The sequence below is a fragment of the Prunus mume genome, linkage group LG5 (assembly GCF_029339155.1).
Source record: "Prunus mume cultivar Tortuosa linkage group LG5, ASM2933915v1, whole genome shotgun sequence".
Classification (NCBI taxonomy): domain Eukaryota; kingdom Viridiplantae; phylum Streptophyta; class Magnoliopsida; order Rosales; family Rosaceae; genus Prunus; species Prunus mume.
In genome coordinates this window covers 19,015,757-19,035,491 of record NC_142702.1, presented here as the reverse complement: position 1 = coordinate 19,035,491, position 19,735 = coordinate 19,015,757, and the positions used below count along the sequence as shown (strand labels likewise).

At 36.2% G+C, this 19,735-nt stretch overlaps 1 protein-coding gene and 1 pseudogene across 2 annotated transcripts; both read right to left on the bottom strand.

Moving 5' to 3' along the window:
• Positions 1 to 4,944: 4,944 nt before the first annotated feature.
• Positions 4,945 to 10,841, bottom strand: LOC148917230 (uncharacterized). Its single transcript, XM_089052384.1, has 5 exons — positions 10,626 to 10,841; positions 10,460 to 10,531; positions 7,968 to 8,773; positions 7,588 to 7,661; positions 4,945 to 6,839 (listed from the first exon to the last, which is right to left on the bottom strand). Exons 1-3 carry the CDS (start codon positions 10,839 to 10,841, stop codon positions 7,985 to 7,987), a joined length of 1,077 nt encoding a protein of 358 aa, XP_088908510.1. The 3' UTR covers positions 4,945 to 6,839; positions 7,588 to 7,661; positions 7,968 to 7,984.
• Positions 10,842 to 11,574: 733 nt separating this feature from the next.
• Positions 11,575 to 14,943, bottom strand: LOC103331765 (arginase 1, mitochondrial-like; annotated as a pseudogene). The gene is made up of 7 exons (XR_016126996.1): positions 14,866 to 14,943; positions 14,698 to 14,763; positions 14,139 to 14,249; positions 13,522 to 13,712; positions 13,112 to 13,116; positions 12,838 to 13,015; positions 11,575 to 12,166 (listed from the first exon to the last, which is right to left on the bottom strand). The product of XR_016126996.1 is annotated as an arginase 1, mitochondrial-like (transcript).
• Positions 14,944 to 19,735: the final 4,792 nt, after the last annotated feature.

The following is a 19,735-nucleotide window of genomic DNA, read 5'->3' as shown; positions in this document are numbered from 1 at the left end:
GTTGTGACAGGTTTTTTTTTTTGGTCAAGCCAACTAAATGAAAAATCAATGCATTTGTGTTTTTTTTTTTTTTCCTTATTTGGCTTTGGTCAATTATTGACGTGTCCTTCAATGGAGGTAATGTGTTATACATATAGTGGCTGATTCTTCTTTCAATATTGTCATCTCTGCTAACTGTCTGGCTCTCTCTCTCCTCCCTTGGCTTTCTTCTCCATTTCTCTATGGCCTCCTTCACCTTTTCTTTTCTCACCACCACCATAATCTTCTCATCCTCTACCCACTTCACTTGAAATTCCACACCAACTCTCACTGCAATCTTTAGAATTTGTTCAACAAGTTTCTCATTCATAACTTGGAGGTCTGGGCAGCCAGACCCCCAACTTTGTTGGTCTTTGTCCTTCAAAAGGATGACTCCCATGCCCCCCCAAGGAATTAGTTTGTTAGGCTAGGTGATTTGACGTGCTTCCAGTCTGAAGACGTATGTTTTGTTTTTTATGCCTAGTCTGGTGTGTTGGTGGTTCTTTTTTATTAGTTCTTGCTGGGGACAGTGCATGGGTTATAAGAATCAAGCATGTGAAGGTGAGATTTGATATTTATATTAGGCTAAAAGTCATTTTTGGTACTTGTAGTTTGGCATTTCAATCACTTTTGACCATATAGTTTCAATTCCGTCAATTTTGACCACGTAGTTTAATATTTTTAGCAATTCAAGGACAAGTTAGTATTCCTGTCAATTTCTTTGATGATGCAAGGGGTAATTTCATCAACCCAAAATCCTTGAGAATAAAAGCTCGTCTGAAACTCCCCTAATTTCATATTAGTGCTTGAAATTGGTCATTTGGGTTTAGGTTCTTCAAAAATTGGATTAATAGTTGAATTTCGAGCCCTAATATGAAATTGGGAGAATTTCAAACAAGCTTTTACACTCAAGGGTTTTCGGTTGAAGAAATTGCCCCCTTGCATCGTTAAAGAAATTGATAAGAATACTAACATGTCCTTGAATTGCTACAAATATGAAACTACAATGGCAAAATTTATGAAATTGAAACTACAGGGTCAAAAATGTTTGAAGTGCCAAACTACAGGGACCAAAAGTGACTTTTGGCCTTTATATTACCCACTTAAAGGTCTCACACAATACTCCATTTATGAAATACTTTAAAATCAATAAGTTTTTTAATACCATAGTACTTTTATTGACTACTTAAAAATCATAATTGAATACCAATGTACTTATATTGATTACTTAAAATTCCTAATTGAATACCACTTGACTTTTAAACTTCAAAACAATCTATTAGAATTTCAACAGCATGACGCTTTCTTCTTTGCAGCACTTTGGATTTTCTCCTTTTGCTTCTTGCCTTCAATTTCAGTAGCACGTCGTTCCTCCTTCTGATTTCTCGCCTCTGCTTTTTGCCTCTGGCTTTTTTTTCGCTTTTCATTTGAGCCTTTTTATAGCCATGAAGAAATGGTTGGTGAATCATGGAGTGGGCAGAGATAAAGAAGGAATGTTGCCCACTGAACATTGCATCTCCAACAGACGTGGGGCACTTTCTTGTCTTGGGCTTTTATCTTGGGCCCTTTCCTTGTCATGTAATTTTTTGTTTTCAACATATAGAAATTTGGAAACCACACAGTTCAATTACAAGGCTAAAGCTAGGGACCTGGTTTTGTATATCTACACGGTTTCTTTCTTACCCTAACTGAAACAACATTTTATGTAAATTAAAATGACTAATTATTTTATTTAGAAACTGACCCTTTTTTGTATGTAAATATACCATTCTACCAACCCAATGATTCTCAGAAAAGAAAATTGTGTTTTGGATAAATGAGTCATTTGGCACAATAATTTTCTTTTTTATCCATTTAACCATAAAACAATTCATTTGCTACGCAAATTTAATGAAGCAAATGGGCCGTTGATGTTCAATTGCTGTATGATTACTGCTAAGCCCGTGTTCAATTTGCCGCTATCATCCACACGAAATTTTATATTGACAGTGCCATATATAAATATATATAGCGTGAAATTCTAAATCATTGTATATAGATATATCCACGTGAAATTCTATATTAGTCACGTAATCATTTCATTACAGATATATACACCACCGCCATAAATTTGTAGTACCTGGACGTCACCATTTCATTAACATTAGGTAAATCATACCATGACGTAGACATATAAAATGAAAATTCGAACAGACCTGACTCCAACAACAAATATTATGATGCTGCTGCTAGTGGCTTGATCATGTACTTGAGAAGCAGAGACGCTTCAGTCACAAATGTTTTCTTTTTTTTACCACGCAGTAGAGTCAAAACAATTTGGATATACAATGAGAAGGATAAATAAATTATTACATACAACCATTGTACATAACTCTTCTTTCACAAAACAACCATGTAATTGGTATTATAAAAAATTTATATATATATATATATATATGTTCGTTCGAATGGACTGTTGTTTTTTCAGTAAATATTCTAAACCAATCCAATTAATTAATGACCGGTTTAGTTTGATTATTGTTATTTTCACAGAAGAGGGAACTTGGACTACTGGCGAGAATGAATGGAATCTCCTCTAGAGGAGATTGAGGTGGACAAGTGATGACGATAAAGTATAAATGAGTTTAGTCCTATTCTAAATCTATTAGATCAATTCAATGACTAAAAATGTACCCGTTCTAAATGCATAATTTTGCTAAACCTTTTTTTAGATGCTGCATATAAATAAAGCTCTTGACCATCACAAATTAAAGCTAGCTTTTGACCATAAACTAAAGTTACACCGTAAAAGCTTATGGTCCAAAACTACCAACTAACAATATGGAGGAGAGGAAAGGAAGCATCGTCTCGTCTTCGGTTTCCGCCAATCCAATAAGATCAGAGGTTATTGGAAAAAAAAAACCTTTCTTGTAATAGGATGGTACTATTCTCGATTTATAACACAATAATAAGTAAAAAAATTATTTCGCACGTGTTATTGTATTATTGGTCAAAAATAGCAAAAACGAGAGTTACTCTATTCAGTTTAGTTACCTGATAAACCATGTATGGCAGGACCCATTATGATGTCACCAATCCAACTACGCCATAAAGCATTAATTAATTGTAACTTTTGGATGGCTCCTCATTGTCTTCAAGGGTAGAAATTCTTGCCGCTGTGGGTGGGGTAGGGACTCCACATTGACTGTGGGAGAATGCAATCAAATTTTCACATGAAGATTCCGGTCCCATTTTATGTGGGCTACCATGTACGCATGTACTTTGCATTTCGCAATTTCATGTCACAAACACATTCCGTACCCATTTTATGTGGGCACCACTACGCATGTACTTCAATTTCGTCTGTCAAAACACAGCTTCCGGTTTCATGTCACGCATTTCGTTCTTCATATATTATATATATTCTGTCTGAGCAACACCAAAATAGCTAGTATATGGCAACTGATCCTTGTTACATTGGGATGAATAATATCATCAATTCTCACAGTTCTAATTTCGTCATCAGGCAGCACTTCATCAACAATCAGCACTTCTTCTTCATCAACTTTGCAGCAAGACCACCAACATTGCTTGAAGCTTCAACGACATCTAAGCGTCACCATGGCAAAAACAACACTATTCTTGCCTTCACCATTCCGAACGATCCTGACGTTGGTGCAGATGAGGTATGCACAGGAAGATCTGTTCAAAACGCATCGGATCATCATGATGGTTGTTCTGTCGAGCGTCCTCGGATATTGCTTGGCCTTCAGCTTATTAGGGGTACTGCTGCTGCTTATGAAGCTTAGTGTTATTAGTGATGAACATGATCAGAGTCATGCATACATATATAAATGGTGCCACGTCACCATGATGCTGTTTGGTTCAATCTCAGTTGCTTCACTCTTGTGGCTTCTGCTTTTTCCACACTACTCTTCCTGCCACCTTGTGATCTATCTAATCTTGTGCTTGTTGCTTTTGCTGGTGGTACTGCTGGGGTTGGCCTACAAACTGGTGCCGGCCGTCGCTGAATTCCTTTCTCCGGCTTGCCAAGGACAGAACCGTATCAGGAGGGCAAGTCCACTTTTGCCCCTCAGCACAATGGATTTGTCCCAAAGATAGTCAGTGTGGGTCTTATTATGTTGTTATGTCTCTCATCTCAAGTGACATGTGAATAAGGGAAAAAAGCTTGCGATGACATGACCATTTGTCCTCTAGACCATCGCGACTCGTCCTGTCTTGTGTCCAATATAACACCAAGTTTAGTAAATTAATTCGCAAAATAATGTTACGTTATGAGGTACTTAGGAAAAGAAAATTGATTGCTCCAACATAATTGTTGTACTTTATATATCTTGTTGTTTGTATCCTTTGCACCTATTGCTGCTTTTATGTTTCATGGGAAGAGAGAAAACGCGCGAGCTTTCCTCCTTGCAAAAAGTAGATGAACATGTGTTGGCATTTGAATAACTAATGTTCATAAACGTCAAGTGATACAAAGACACAATTGGTTGTCTGGAATCTGCAAGACATATCTTCACCTATTATTTAAAGCATAGAATGGAACAATTGGTTTTAACTCGATATCATCTTGATTACCTCATAAAATGGTTTTTTTTCATCTTCTTTATGTCGTATTATAAATTCTATAATTTAGATATCATGTGTATATGAGAAATCATATTTTTAAATAACTAAAATAAATCCATGAATGATTCCATAATATGATTTATTAGCTTTCCTTTTTGACTTTTAGGTATCTTGCATGGGGGTTTGGTTTTTTGGGCATTAGCCTTGTTAAATAATTCCTTCCAATGTTACAATGTGAATATCATAATTATTTAAGCTTGACTCCTCTTAACAAAATTTTTGATTACGTTACTTCTTGATATGTATCTGTGGATATAACTATTGTTCCAGAAACACAAAGCAAAGAGTTAACTATGGTTATATCTATGGACACATATCAATTTTATTTTTATTTTTATGCGAAAAATAAAATTACAAACTAAAACCACTAGAGCACGCAAGCCCAAAGAGGTCGAAATAAAAAGCAGAAGCGACAGAATAAGGGAGGCCAAATTCCCAAAGATGAGGAGGAGACATCCCATTGCCTAAGTTACCTAGAGCATCAGCTAAGAAATTGGCTTCCCTAAACACATGGCTAAACTGGACGGAATCACACAGGGAGGCTAACTAGTAACTGCCAAATATCTTGAATCAAAAGCTTCACAATCCATGGGACTATGTTCATTTGCATACTGTACATGAGCCACTCTGCCTCCTACACAAAAGATTATAGTCTATGAATGCAGGGAAAAAAAGGTGCAAATATTATCAGTTAAGAATGTTTATAAATTTTCTCACAAAAAAGTGATGCATTAGAGAAAATCAGCAATGATACATATAGATAGCCAGGTTATGTGAAACTAAAACAGATATCATTTCCTTTCATGAATTTGGACTAATATTCATTTCCAAACTAACTGGAAACTGTGTTTACAGATGAGAATTTACCTGCACGTGAATATTCATTACCTTCAAAGGCCTTATAGATATCCACAGGTCCCACAAGCTTCTCGGAGACAGCTCTTACAACAGGATACGATATTGAGTGGTCGCCACCTAACACTAATGGGCGCAGTGGATCCCGAAAGGGCATGGACACAATATAAATGTTCTTCCAAAAATATCCAAAAGGTATACGTAGCAGGTGTATGTATGTACTCATTGGAATTAAAAGTCTCTAACAAACAAGGACAACATTTACTCTCAATAATATATCTGTGATGCTATCCAGGAAACAAAAAAGGACAACATTACTCTTAGTATAGTATACCACTCTGAGTTTGAATTCGAATATTTCTCTGATGGAATGTTTTGCCCAGTTTCAAAAATCCATGCACCAGGAGGGAAGCACAAAAAGTTGGGATTGCAGCCAAAGGCTCGCATATATACGATGATGATGATAAAAGAGGTACCATGAGGAATCCTTTCCCATAAATGCAATGACTATGGCTTCTTTCCACCATTTTTCACAACCCTTATACAACTTAGACACTTGGTAAACATTATTCCCACAAATTGGCAGGAGGATCCCAACAGGGTGGTAACTCCTAACCGGTTTCCACTTTCATGGCAGTTGAAAACTTCAACAAAGAAAGGAAATTATGAAATTTTAGTTTGGTAACTTCGGCAATTTAATGGATGCAGTATTTTTCTCTCTCTCAATGAATAAGCTTCGTGAGAAATTGGCTAAATGCTGACATGGGGTCTCAGTATTGCCATTGTTGGACCTAAGAACGGGGAAGTTTGTGGGAAAAGTGTGGTTATGATCAGTACAACGGATTCCCCGTTCCTAGTCCAGTGATGCATATATACGATGATGATGATAAAAGAGGTACCATGGCACTGAAGTTTCCAATTAAAAGGAAAATCGCATCACTTCTTAACTAAAGTTTCCTGCAGTATGATGCATAGGGAGTCATCCTTTTCTACCTTCCACTCAAAAATTCTTCCATCTATTTTTTTTTTTTTTTTCTAAGCGTAGGCCTCCAACATGGATATGTGAATGAACGACCTGAATTTTCATCCTAGACAATATTCTACCTTCCATGCATGCATATTATTTATCAATATGAAAACAGGACAATCTCCAAATTTGATTACCTTTCCTGCCTCTTTCTGAGGTCCATAGGAAAGCAATTCCAGCAGAGTTATGTCCGTAACCCTTCGCTCCTTGAAAACACCCTGAAACCAAATTATATAGAAGTAGAACTAACCTTGTCCTCGCCCCCAATGAAGTTGTCCTGAAAAATGACCGGATAGTCATCTTTGGTCACCTACAAAAATAGCTTTTGTTTACATTTTTCCTCTAAAGGTTTCTTCACTCAACCAATTGTAAAAGTAAGAAAATGGAACAAAAGAACAGAAAAGAAATGAAGCAGGAGCAATCAGTACCCTAAATTTGAATGAATAATTTAACACTGAATACAAGAAGAAGACTCTCCACTTATTACATCAACATTGATTTTGTAGCCCCAAATTCCATGACAAGCCAAGGAACCTGTATCATAGTAAAATAAGAAAACAAACTACGGCAAGATTCTACTTTCAAGAGCAAGATTGCTGCTTTTCATGAAATGTTTCCTTTTGGGTGCCCAAAAAGCACAAAGATTATGCTTTTATACAAACGTCAAACTCGACAAAATCCATTAGAGAAATCAGGGAACAGGGTACCCTGATCCCTGTTTCAAATCTGAGGCCTGAAAATGGCATCATACTGCACGAAGGGAACTTGACATCTAAGCATTTAAAATATGAAATATACCAGCAAGCAGTTGTATGGTGTCATACTGGTAAAGTTTTCAATGTTATAAAAGGGGTATGACTGCATGTCATGCGCAATGAACATACATTACATGTGGTTCAACTAATTGCTGCTCAAACTCAGCCCAGTGTAACAACATAAAGCTTTTGAAGCACATCAAGTTACACTAACAATGTATAAACAAGGAAAAACAATAGGGATATCTCAAAACAATTTCCAAGTCCAAAAATTAAACACTACCCAACATGGAAAATAGGTACCTTTAGCACGAGGAACATCTATAACTTGGCTCTGACCCTGTCTATCAAAGCACTAGGAATATTGGTTGGCATTGCTGTCACAAAAACCCACGTACTTATAATCATTTTGTGGTTAAGAAATCAGAGAGATAGAGAGGCTGTGAAGAGAAGTGAGAAAAACTTAAAATCGCTCAAATTAAAATATCCCACTCGTGTATTTTGTGGGTTTCAGTTTGCTTTATAATCATAACTGATCAAGAGAAGTTGGAGTAGAGAAACTCGAATTACAATTGTACATAAACTAATCACAATTACAGAATGAATTGAATAAAAAACGTGCTAGCTCTCCTAAAAAACCATGTACTTATTATCGTTTTGTGGTTCAAAAACCAGGTACTTACATCTGATATCCAAGAAATCAGAAGGCTCGGCACTTCCTGGAGCTAGTCAGAAACTTGTTCTTTGTCAAAACCCGACCTCGTCCCGGCTTAGACGGCAAAGGCAAGTTCTTGACGTCGATAACTTGAATTTTCTTCCGCTTGTTTTGGAGCTCTTGATAGCCTTGGTGAAGCTTTCGAACACTAGTCTCCAACTTCTCTTCATCATCCCAATCTTGCCGATGATGAAGATCATGATCAGTAGATTTTGTGAGCCCCTTAGGGTTTTGTTGGCTCTCCGAAAAATCATAAGGCTCTGGGTACTTCCTCGAACTGATCAACGGCTTGTTCTCGCTCAAAACCCGGCCTCGCTGAGGCTTAGACGGCAAAGGCAAGTTCTTGACGTCAACAAGTTGAATTTTCTTTCTCTTGTTTTGGAACTCTTGATAGCCTTGGTGAAGCTTTCGCTTGCTATTCTCCAACTTCTCTTCATCATCCCAGTGTTGCCGTTGATGGTGAGCATCAGATTTTGTTGGCCCCGTAGGGTTTTGTGGACAAGAAGATGGAGGGTTTGCGCATAGCACCAAGCGGAGGGTCTCCAAATTCTTCCCTTTGCCGTGGGATGGTGGTTTCTTGGGCTTCTCTTGAATTGCCATGTTGTGGTCATCAAGTTTGACGTTGTCGAACAAGAAGGGATCGAAAGTCGTGGTTTCACTTTCAAGGATGACGACAGCTTCAAGGTCGTCGAGAGGGCAAGCGAGTCCAGCAAAGTCGTCATCGTCATCGTCAACGTCAACGTCAACAGGAGGCTCTCGCTCGCATCGCTGTTCCTAAATCATATATTTGGGATTGAGTGATTAGCCAGATTATATGTAATTGATTGTACATGATTTACTTGTCTGATTGTAAGAAATTTGGGTATAGATACCCTTGACACTGTAAAGCTAGTAATCAAATATTCTTCCTTTGATTACAATTTTACATGGTATCAGAGCAAGGAAAAACCTAGCTCTTGAAAAAATCCCAGACGTTAATGGCTAGACAAAGAAGTAGGATGGAAACAAGTAAGTGAAGGCATGGTTCTTGTATCCAAACCGTTGAATGGAGACAACTCATCGATCGAATCTCCTTGAGTGCCAAGAACAAACTTGGTTTTGTTGAAGAGATTGTATGAGGAATTTGATATGATCCTATCTTGGATCTTGAATTCCCCAAACATCACGTTAGTAGCTAAAGCAACGTGTATACACAAAAGACCAAATGCTCAGGCTACATCATGTATTTATGAAAGATAGTTTGAGAGGAATCTGTTTGATTCCTACAAATTCTCTTATTGCCATGCAACATCTATTCCTTAATTTCCCAAGAAAACCACATACTTCATACTATTCTAATTAACACCAGGGACCTTCGAATCTCGCAAGCCTCTTCATTGCATTGCACTTTGATACCTGTTATAAACTTCAACCTCTAACTTGCCACCTGTCCCCACTATGCACGCAAATCTATCTGACAGTGAGTATCAACAGGCCACATCTTTTGTCATGTTATCCTGTGGCTGATTGATAGTGGCGCAACAGATCATCATCCAGTCCACAGTTGGAGTTTCTATTATTTCTTTGGGATGCTTAACTCATCTCTTTCTTTAAACAATGTCTTGTATGTGCCTAAAAGTTAATTTGATGTCTCTTACACAAGGACTTCATTGGGTGCATTACCCGAGGAACATTGGTCTGGGTAAATCTTTACTGTTTCTTTGGCGTCAGACAAGCCTTCCCTTCTCCCACCATTTGCAACCATGCTTTCAACTCTTACAGCCGTTTAGGCCAGTCTTTTTTAGCTAAGAATGTTTTAAATTTCCCTTTTTCAAATAATGCTTGCGAGGTTTGTCCAAGCAAACTCGATTACTTTTAATTTAAGTTCTATTTCTCTTCTAAACCATTATTCAATTTGGGGGCCACATAAAATTGCATCTTTTTCATCGTTATTTTCTAACTATTGTGGATGATTTTACTTTCACATGGTTATTTCTCATGTTTTAAATCATTTTTTGCCTTTGTCCAAACACAATTCTTGTACAACAAATCTTGATAATTTTTTCTTCCATGCGTCGCTTCTTTCATGAACATTCATCTATCAACATACTTGTCTACACACCACAACAAAATGGTGTTGTAGAGCGCAAGCACCGACATATCATAGAGATGGCTTTTTCAGGCACATCTTATTTCAGAAATTAGTCAATTGAAGAATTTTTGGGTTTAGTCTTGTCCAACCTTCCCATAAATTTGGTGTACCCTTTCGGTCCAAAGGATGAGAGTCAGGCCTCCACATGATAATTTCCTCATGTCTATCTCCTGACATACCCTCACCACGTCCTCCATCTCCTTCTACCCCACCCGATTTTCTTTCGATGCCCCCATCTCCGCTCGGTTAAACCAGCCCATCTCCACGATTATGTTTGCTCACAGGTTACTTTACCTACGCTTGACCAATCAACTCTCTCCCCTTTCTACAAGCTTAGCAGCTAATATTAGTCGGCCAGTGGAACCATTGCAGTCAGCTTTGGAATCCCACTTCTCTTCCACCTGAAGCAACCCATCAACAGCATCGTTCATGGCACCATGTCGCGCTGCGGGTTGACAACTGGTCTTTGCATTCAATGACATCTGCATATGTCACCTCCTCCTGGTCTTCGGCGACAGCATTTGGTATGTCGCCTTCACAAATCCTTGCAACAACGTCGCCTTGGAGGCTGTGGAATATTTTAAGTTGAGAACACGTTCCAGGAAAGGTCACGGAAGCACTGATAATTAAAGACTTTGGGAACCCAGGCTCAATTCCAAAATTTCTTCTGTGTGACACTCCGGGAGCAAATGCAGGATTCTTTAATCTCATGGAGAACAAAGAGACAAAAAACAGTATCTCTTTCTTGAATATCAAGGTGATAACAATCTACATCTATCTTGAGGGGGAGTGTTGAGAAGTCAACTAAATCCCAATATATTTGGGATTGAGTGATTAGCCAGATTATATGTAATTGATTGTACATGATTTACTTTCCTTTATTAGTCTCTTGATTGTATAGGAAATTTGGGTATAGATACCCTTGACACTGTAAAGAGAAAACGATCAAGTAATCAAATATTCTTCCTTTGATTACAATTTTACAGTTCCTTCATAGCTTTATCTTGTCTGAAAGAGAAAGTAGCTAGCGAAGTGAAAGAGAAAGTAGCCAGCGAAGTGAAGGGTCTCGATCGTTTGAAAGAGAAGAGATTGTAGGGAATTTTGGAAACCCCAAATCACAGTAGCTAGTGTATACAAAAGGCTCAGGCTACATATGTATTTATAGTTTTCTGTTTCCTAATCTCATTTGGAAAACCAATATTTTATTCTAATTAATTCTATTGCACTTTCTAACCCTAACTTGCCACTGTCCCCAAACGCAAATGGCCCATCTTTGTGTTTTGTGCTTCAAGAAGTTGGAGTTATTTAGAAACTCTCTTGGATTACCCGAAACAAAATACAATTATTTTCCTCTTATTAAGTTTTTTTTTTTTTGTGCCAAGTTTCTTTTAGTTTTCTATTAAATACTAAATATGGATTTCTTTTAGTTTTAAATTTCTTGCTCTTTTTTTTTTTGGGAAATTAGTCTAGAATTTACTTTTTCATTTTTCAGAAATTAGTCTTGAAGAATTTTTGGGTTTAGTCTCCAGGTGTACCAAAGGAAGGCACATGATAATTTCTCATTTTGATATCTTCGCAGTCAACTCTCTCACAAGCTTAGCTGCTACCATTGCAGTCATCCCATCAACAGTGTCGCGCTGCGGGTTGAATTCAATGACATCTGCAGCAACAACGTCGCCTTGGAGGCTGTGGAATATGTTGAGAACATCACGGAAGGAAAGACCCCAGGCTCAATGTGTGACACTCCGGGAGCAAATGCAGGATCAAGGCAATCTACATCTATCAAGATGTACACGCCCTTCACACCTTCCCCTATTCTGTCAAACACAAATTTCTTAAGAGTTACTCTCAGTACTGTTATAAGTACATGCAGAAATATAAACACATACACATGGGACAGGGACGGAGGGAGGGAGAAGAGAGACCAGCATTTCCAAAAAATGACGATCTCGTGAAAAGGTTCGCATTTCATATTGTTCAACGCCAAATCATTTTCCTTGTTCACGCCCTTCTTTGTTGATTGATCTAATACCAACCTAAAAATTCCGCAACCAAATTCAGCAGGCTGGCTGAAATGCTGGTTGACAACTAAAACAGGACATTCAACTTACTTACAGCGCAAGAACATATGAGAACTACATTAGGTTAAATGCTGAATAGATATAAAGGAGAAGAAAAAGAAAAAAGTAGCATAGGTCATAGGATGACAAAGACATGTCGAATGAAACTTGCTGTAGTAAGCGACAGCACACTCATATTAACTAAGATTTCATCCATATTTTAGGCAGAGGCCAAATAAAAAGTGCTACTTTTGCTAACGGCAAAGCTCAAGTGGAAGTTTAAACTTAATCAGAGATACAATAACATATTTGAAAGTCATATAAGGTGATTAATCCATTATTTGAATTTTGAATAAGGTTTTACATACCTGATGCCAAGATTAGAAATACCAAATGCTTATAAAATCTTCTATGGTATATAACATTATCAGCTGAGAATATTTACAAATTTTCCCATGAGACGCTTTACAGAAAATCAACAATGATACATATAGATAGCCAGGTTTTGTGAAACTAAAAAGATATACAAGGTTGTTAATAATCCCTTTTCATCAATTTGTTATTTGACTAATATTTATTTCCTAATTAAGCGGGGAAAGAAAGCCATGAGGAATATACATACGGTGTATTTACAGATAAGAATTTACCTGCAAAAGCCGCCGAGCATAACCACCTTCCATATTCGAGCAAAAGAAGATGCGTGTGAATATTCATTGCCTTCAAAGGCTTTATAGGTATCAGGATGGGCATCCAGATGAAGAATATCCACAGGTCCCCCAAGCGTCTCGGAGACAGCTCTTACAACAGGAGAAGGAATTAAGCTTCCTGACAAATCACCAATTTAGTAATTAAGGGCAAGCCTCCTCTTAAAATTCCTTTTTCCAAGATAATGAAACTGGAAATGAATTCTCAGTTACATACTGCAGCTATATGTTTAACACTTTCAGATAATGAAACTGCAAGAATCCTGTGTTATGCAGGTACAAGATAATTTACTATCCAGGTGTACCAAACGCAGGCACATACGATAATTTTATCATTTTTATATCTTTGCAGTCAACTCTATCACCAGCTTAGCAGCTACCATTGCAGTCATCCCATCAACAGTGTCGCGCTGCGGGTTGAATTCAAGGACATCTGAAGGCAAAAACGTCGCCTTGGAGGCTGTGGAGTATGTTGAGAACATCACGGAAGGAGAGACCCCCTGGCTCATCTACATCTATCTAGATGTACACGCCTTCACACCTTTCCTTAATTTCTGTCACACACAAAATTCTTAAGAGTTACTTTCAGTATGGATGCCATGCAATTGTCACTCTCAATATGGATGCTATGCAATTATCAGACCTTGATTGTATGGTTTCATGATTTGCTTATTTGTCAAAATTATAAGACGCACAAATAGTGATGGATATGCATAGGAAAGTAAGGAGGAACAAAAGAGAGAAACAGAGACGGAGAGATAGAGACCAGATCGTTTTCCTTGTTCAGGCCCTCCCTTGTTGATTGATCTAATACCAACCTGAAAGTTCAGCAAACCAAGTTGATCAGGTTGACTGTTAATGCTGCATAGCAAAATAAAACAGGACATTCAACTTAATTAGCATATGAGAACTAGATTGGGTTGAATGCTAAATAGATATAAAGGAGAAGAAAAAAAAAATTAGCATATAACTAGCATGACAAATACATGTCGAATGGAACTTGTTATAGTAAGTGACAACACACTCGCACTATCTAAGATTCATCTATATTATTTTAGACAGAGGCCAACAGAAAAAGTGCTACTTTTGCTAACGCCAAAGCTCATGTGGAAGTTTATACTTGAGAATCAGAGACGCATTAACTATGTATGGAAAGTTATATAAGGTGACAAAGCCAAAACTTAATGCCAATATTAGAAAGACTAAATCAGAAAAATGCTTATATTCATCGTATAGTATACCACCTTTACTCTCAGTATAGTAGGCCCTTGAAGAAACGATGAGTTATGTCCAAGAGGAACACCCAAAAGAGAAGTGGATGCTACAGCGCTTCCTAAAGCACGCACAAGTTCTCCCTACACAGAAACAAAAATAATTAGGGAAAATCAGCAATGATACAAATAGATGGATGTAGAATTTGGACTAAAACATATAGATAGATACATACATACATAAGTGAAACTAAAACATATATCATTTCCTTTCATGAATTTGGACTAATATCCATTTCCTATCTAAGTTGAAACTGTATTTACAGATAAGAATTTACCTGTATGTGAATATTCATTACCTTTCAAAGGCTTTCTTACAGCAGGATAAGAAAGCGGTCGCCACCTAACACTAATAGGTGCAGTAGATCCTGAACTCGCATGGACACAATATAAAGGTTCTTCCAAAATATCCAAAAAATATATGTAGCCGATAAATAATTGCTTCAAAAATTGAAAAAAAACTACTGCTACAGATAAATAATTGCTTCAAAATTGAACCAAAGATTTAGTATTATTTTAGATAATTAGATACCTTCTTCAGTTGTTGACTTGGTGCTACCACACAAGATAGCCTCTCTAATCTGAGGAGGAACGCCTCCTAAAGCACGCACAAGTTCCCCCTACACAGAAACAAAAAGAACCCATTTCACCAAAACCAATTCCAAGTCCAAAAAATCTACATGAACCAAAAATTAGGTACCTTGAGCTGTGCCCTCTCACGAATGAGAGTGAGAGAAGCAGCTAAACTCGGATTGACATTGCTGTCACAAAAACCCATGTACTAATATTCATTTTGTGGTTGAGAAATCAGAGAAACAGAGAGGCTGTGAAGAAGTGAGAAAAACTTGAAAATGATCAAAACAGAGAGAAAATCAAGTGGAAAAAATGGCTCAAACGTACTCACTTGATTTTACTTGGACCAAAACATCCACTTGTGTGTTTCATTTTGCTTTATGATAAGAGAAGTTGGAGCATCGGAACTCGAATTAATTTCTTTCCATACCGAAAAAATTAATTATTTTCCTCTTTTATGATTGTTCTTTTTCTTAGTTTTTTGTTGTGCCAGGTTTCTTTTTTGTCAAGCCAACCACATGAAAAATCAATGCGCGTCTTTTTTATTTATTTATTTATTTCGAAATCAATGCACTTTTTTTTTAAAAAAATTTAAAAAAATAAAATTTAAGGGAGATTAGCTACTCTCACCACCAGCATCCGGATAGACTCACAATCTTGAGCTGGAAAGAGTTATTTGTGGCACCCAACTGTCAGCTGCTACTTATATGGATTTATATAGGAAATTACTGATCGCATACCTACAAGGATCTGTTGGCAACGAGACTCAAACACTGGTGAGGCTACACACAGTGCAAGGACTTTACCAATTGAACCAATCTTTATTGACAATGCATGTCTTATTTCACTTGAGTGTTACTACTTGTATTTTATAGTATCAACTAATGAGTCTCCTTTAATTAGTGACCTAAAAATAACTCTTTGATAACCATCATTAAATTAAGGGAGTTTCACTAAAACACCCAAAATAGGGGTTGAAATTATAAAAAAACTCAAACACTATTTAAACATATAAACACACCCAAAACCCATCATTACACACACTCAAAACTCATTTATAAACACACCCAAAAAGTTGACTTTGGGGTTGATTTTAGGTGTGTTTCTATGTTTAAATAGTGCTTGGGTTTTTTTATAAATACATGTCTAGGATTGGGTTTATTTATAAATTTGTATATTTTTTTTTTGCCCTAGAAAACACTCTGTCTACCTTTTTATCAAAATTGGTGAATTTTTTTTTTCTTTTCTATTTTCCTTTTCTTTGTCTTTATAAAAAATAAAGTGTAAGTGGTGGAGTTGGAGTTATGAATTTATAACCTATGGATAGAACCAAGTATTTGTACTGGACATAAATTTATGGGTAATTAATCCACTTGCATTATCACAAGTTATATCACATAACAGTATTCAAATATTATAAGATAATGGCTCTAACCTTAGGATGAGAAACGCCACAAATGTCTTTCAATTAAAAAGTAATTTAAAAAAAAGTAAATTTATTAAAACCAAATAAACCAAGAGGCAGCCCAAAAAATGTACAATATAAAGGTCCAACAAACCTAACCAACTCTGAAAACTGAAAATAAAACTAGACCAGCTGATGCAATAGCCGATACCTTGCTCATCATTAGGTAAAAATCAAAGAGTGAATTAATCCGAAAATTAAATACAGCATTGCCACAAACGTCATCCCCAGGAAGGATAACAAGATGAGCGCATGGATGCTGCTTAGTCTTTGCCCTATTGTCATTCTTTTTCTTCTAGGAGCAAGTGCTTCTCGACGAGCATACATGGTTAATTCTTTCTGATATGAATGATAGGATTTTTATTACCTGCGCAAACATGGTTAAAATCACTGAAAATACTTGCAAGAATACAAGGTAATTGTAGTATAAATATTCATGCAAGGTCGTTGTCGCCAAAGATTGTTTGACTAATCTGTAATTAAATTAACTCTTAATTAATAACTAAAATAGATTTTATCAAAGATTTGAAGTTTATGAATTTGAAAAGATTAAACTAACAGTAAAAGAAATCTGAAAGTTGGGAAATAATAACATCAAAGAAGAAAAACGATTTCTTTTTAAAGACTAACAATTTAGAGAAAACTAGGATTTAGCCAACACCGTCGCAATCCTATGAAATTCTATCAATTACTTATGAATTCCCACATATATGCTTTGAAGGTTAGGTTTTCCTAATGCATATTTTCCTTGTGATGTTCAAGCGAAAATGTATATCTAACATGCAATCCTTCCGTGATGTTAAGATCAAATATAAACATGCAAGACTCATTAAGCTTTGTGAAAACCCTTTGAAAAACCATGCAACCCTTAAGAGCGTGATGTTCACCTTAAGTGAACTTACAATTACTAATCACAAGAAGCCCTCCTCAATTTCAGGGTGATGTTCCAACAGAAATTGCATCAAATTACTTGTCTACATATCCTAATAGTGATCAGTCATTAAAATAGATAGATAGTTTTAAACACAGTGATTAATAATTCAAAGTAAACATGCATCCATTCATAAGCAAATTAATAAAACTACATATTCATGCTAAGGCTTACGGCCTCGCCCTAGCAAAAGGGATTTAGTTACGCATACTCATAATTGAAATCCAAGAAAATATCATTAAGAAGAATAAGAATGAACCTGAAAGTCGTGAAAATCCAAAATCCTAGCAATTGTTCCAAAAGCCAAAAAGAAGTCAAAAGGGAGTTCCTAAATTTCTGTGAAAAGGAGCTTAAATATATCCTAAAACCTAGCTACCTAATCCCCACAAGGAAACTAAGTTAAAATAAAATAAGACTAGGAAATAAAGTCCAAATTGGATTAGGAGAATCTGCCAACAATATGCCCAGCCACGTTTTGGTCTCAAATCTCCTCCAAATCTGGTCCAAGATAGCTCATTTTAAAGATAAAAATATTCCGAACACTTCTCCAGAAGGCCTCGAACCCATCTGAGGTCATCTTGGGCTCCAAAAACGCAATACAAGCCCAAAACGTCACTATTCCAGCATTGCATATCGCTCCTTCATTTATTCACAAGGAAATCATCGCTTAGTGAAAAAGTCTGATATTTTGATACAATCAAGTTAAGTAACTCACGTACGTCCTCCAACTGGAATTACTCCAAAATTCGTTCATTTGATTATGTTTTGCTCCAGAGGAAGTCGAAAGTCCTATATTGGAAATATAATTCAAAGTATCAAAATTCTTCCAAAGTATTAACCAAAATATACTAAGAATGAGGTTAAATATATAATATAAAATCGACTCATCAATGAACAAGTAATTTCTATTCACTGATTATGATTGAACAAACAACCTGATTCTCATGTTATTTATAAGCTAGTAAGATGGCTATGATTGAACAAACAACCTGATTCTCGTGTAAAACCCTTTAGATATTGTTAGTAGCTTAATACCCATTATTTTTTATCCAATCAAAATTTAGTAGTAAAACCATGGCTTTTACACTCATAACCCGTTGCTTTATCCTCCTTTTAACTCAATCTTTTTTTCTTTTTTTCTTTTTTTTTTTTGTTTAAAGTTAAGCAGGGTAAAGGGAGAAAACTCACACACACAGTATCATAGGGATTTGAAGTCATGACTACTTAGGAGCACACAAAAAATCTGGGCTCAATTGACCACATAGTATATTGTATATGAGGAATAGGGAGAGGGGCGTGAACCCACACGTGAATTCGAATTGAGATAATACACATGGTCATCATGTGGAAAAGTGAATTTTAAGAGGAGGCTTGGCCTTACTTACTAAATTTATGATTTGTGAGGAAGCATAATTAGTTACAAAGTGGGTTGTTTGTTTATTTAGGCTTAGTGATTAGTGTATGCATTAATTTGGGCATCAAAACAATTTAGATAATATGCCCCAAAATGGGAAGCCATGATGATGATTCAAGGCAAAAACTAGTTGAATTGTTTTCAATACCACAAATTGATTAGTGTATGCATTTATGCCATTTGAAAATTTGGATAATAGTTTTCGTGTTACATTTGATCACAATTAATGAATGAATTGAATAAACTAGACAATAAAAAACGTTTAGAAGGCTCGGCACCTCCTCGAACTGGTCAACAACTTGTTCTTTTTCAAAACCCGACCTCGTTTTGATACTCTTGATAGCCTTGGTGAAGTTTTCGCTTACTACACTCCAACTTGTCTTCATCATCCCAATCTTGCTAATGCGAGGCCACCATAGTCGTCAACAAGCTCGCATCAATGTTCCTTGAAAGCCTGATCAATAACATACTTCATCTTGTCTAAAAGAGAAAAGATTATAGCAAAATTTGGAAACCCTAAATCACAGTAGCTAGTGTTCACCAAAGCCTCACGCTATATATATATGTGTATATAGTTTCCTAATCTCATTGGGCAAATTAATTCTTTTCCTCTTATCAAGTTTTTTTTTTCTTTTTTGTGCCACGTTTCTTTTTGGTCGAGCCAACCCAAATGAAATTTTTTTAATCAATGCTCGTCTAATTTCACTTGAGTGTTACTACTAAACCAAGTATTACCATTTCTAATAACATGTCCTATGAAAATATTATCTTAATAAAGAGTTCACAATAAAAAGAAAAATATATATATAAATAATTCGGGTAGGCTCTGAGCACAAGCAAGCAAAAACAAAATTATACATAAAAATTATGTTAGGCCCACTTTTTCATTAAATTCATAGTAATTAACCAAGTTAAATGAAATTACAAAATTACACTTACCACATTTTTATCCCATATTTCTATACCACATGATGTGGCATGTCCATATTATATTACCACATCAATTAAATCAATGAAGTGTATTTTAATTATGACAATTTGAAAAACAAATACTGGAATAAATCATAAAAGAAAAGAAAATATTAAATAATTTTAATTAGTGTGGTTGTTCACCTCAACTTCTACATAAGATGATATAAGAATGTGGTATACAAATGTGGTAAGAGTAGCATTATTCTTTCTTTTAG

What these genes read in the sequence shown, in the direction of transcription:
- LOC148917230 (XM_089052384.1), bottom strand. Translation starts at nt 10,841, where the DNA reads ATGAGATTAAAGAATCCTGCATTTGCTCCCGGAGTGTCACACAGAAGA. An exon ending in TCGCCGAAGACCAGGAGGAG is followed by an intron (nt 10,532 to 10,625) that starts GTGACATATGCA and finishes GGGTTGCTTCAG; the next exon opens with GTGGAAGAGAAGTGGGATTC. An exon ending in TAATATTAGCTGCTAAGCTT is followed by an intron (nt 8,774 to 10,459) that starts GTAGAAAGGGGA and finishes TATATGATTTAG; the next exon opens with GAACAGCGATGCGAGCGAGA.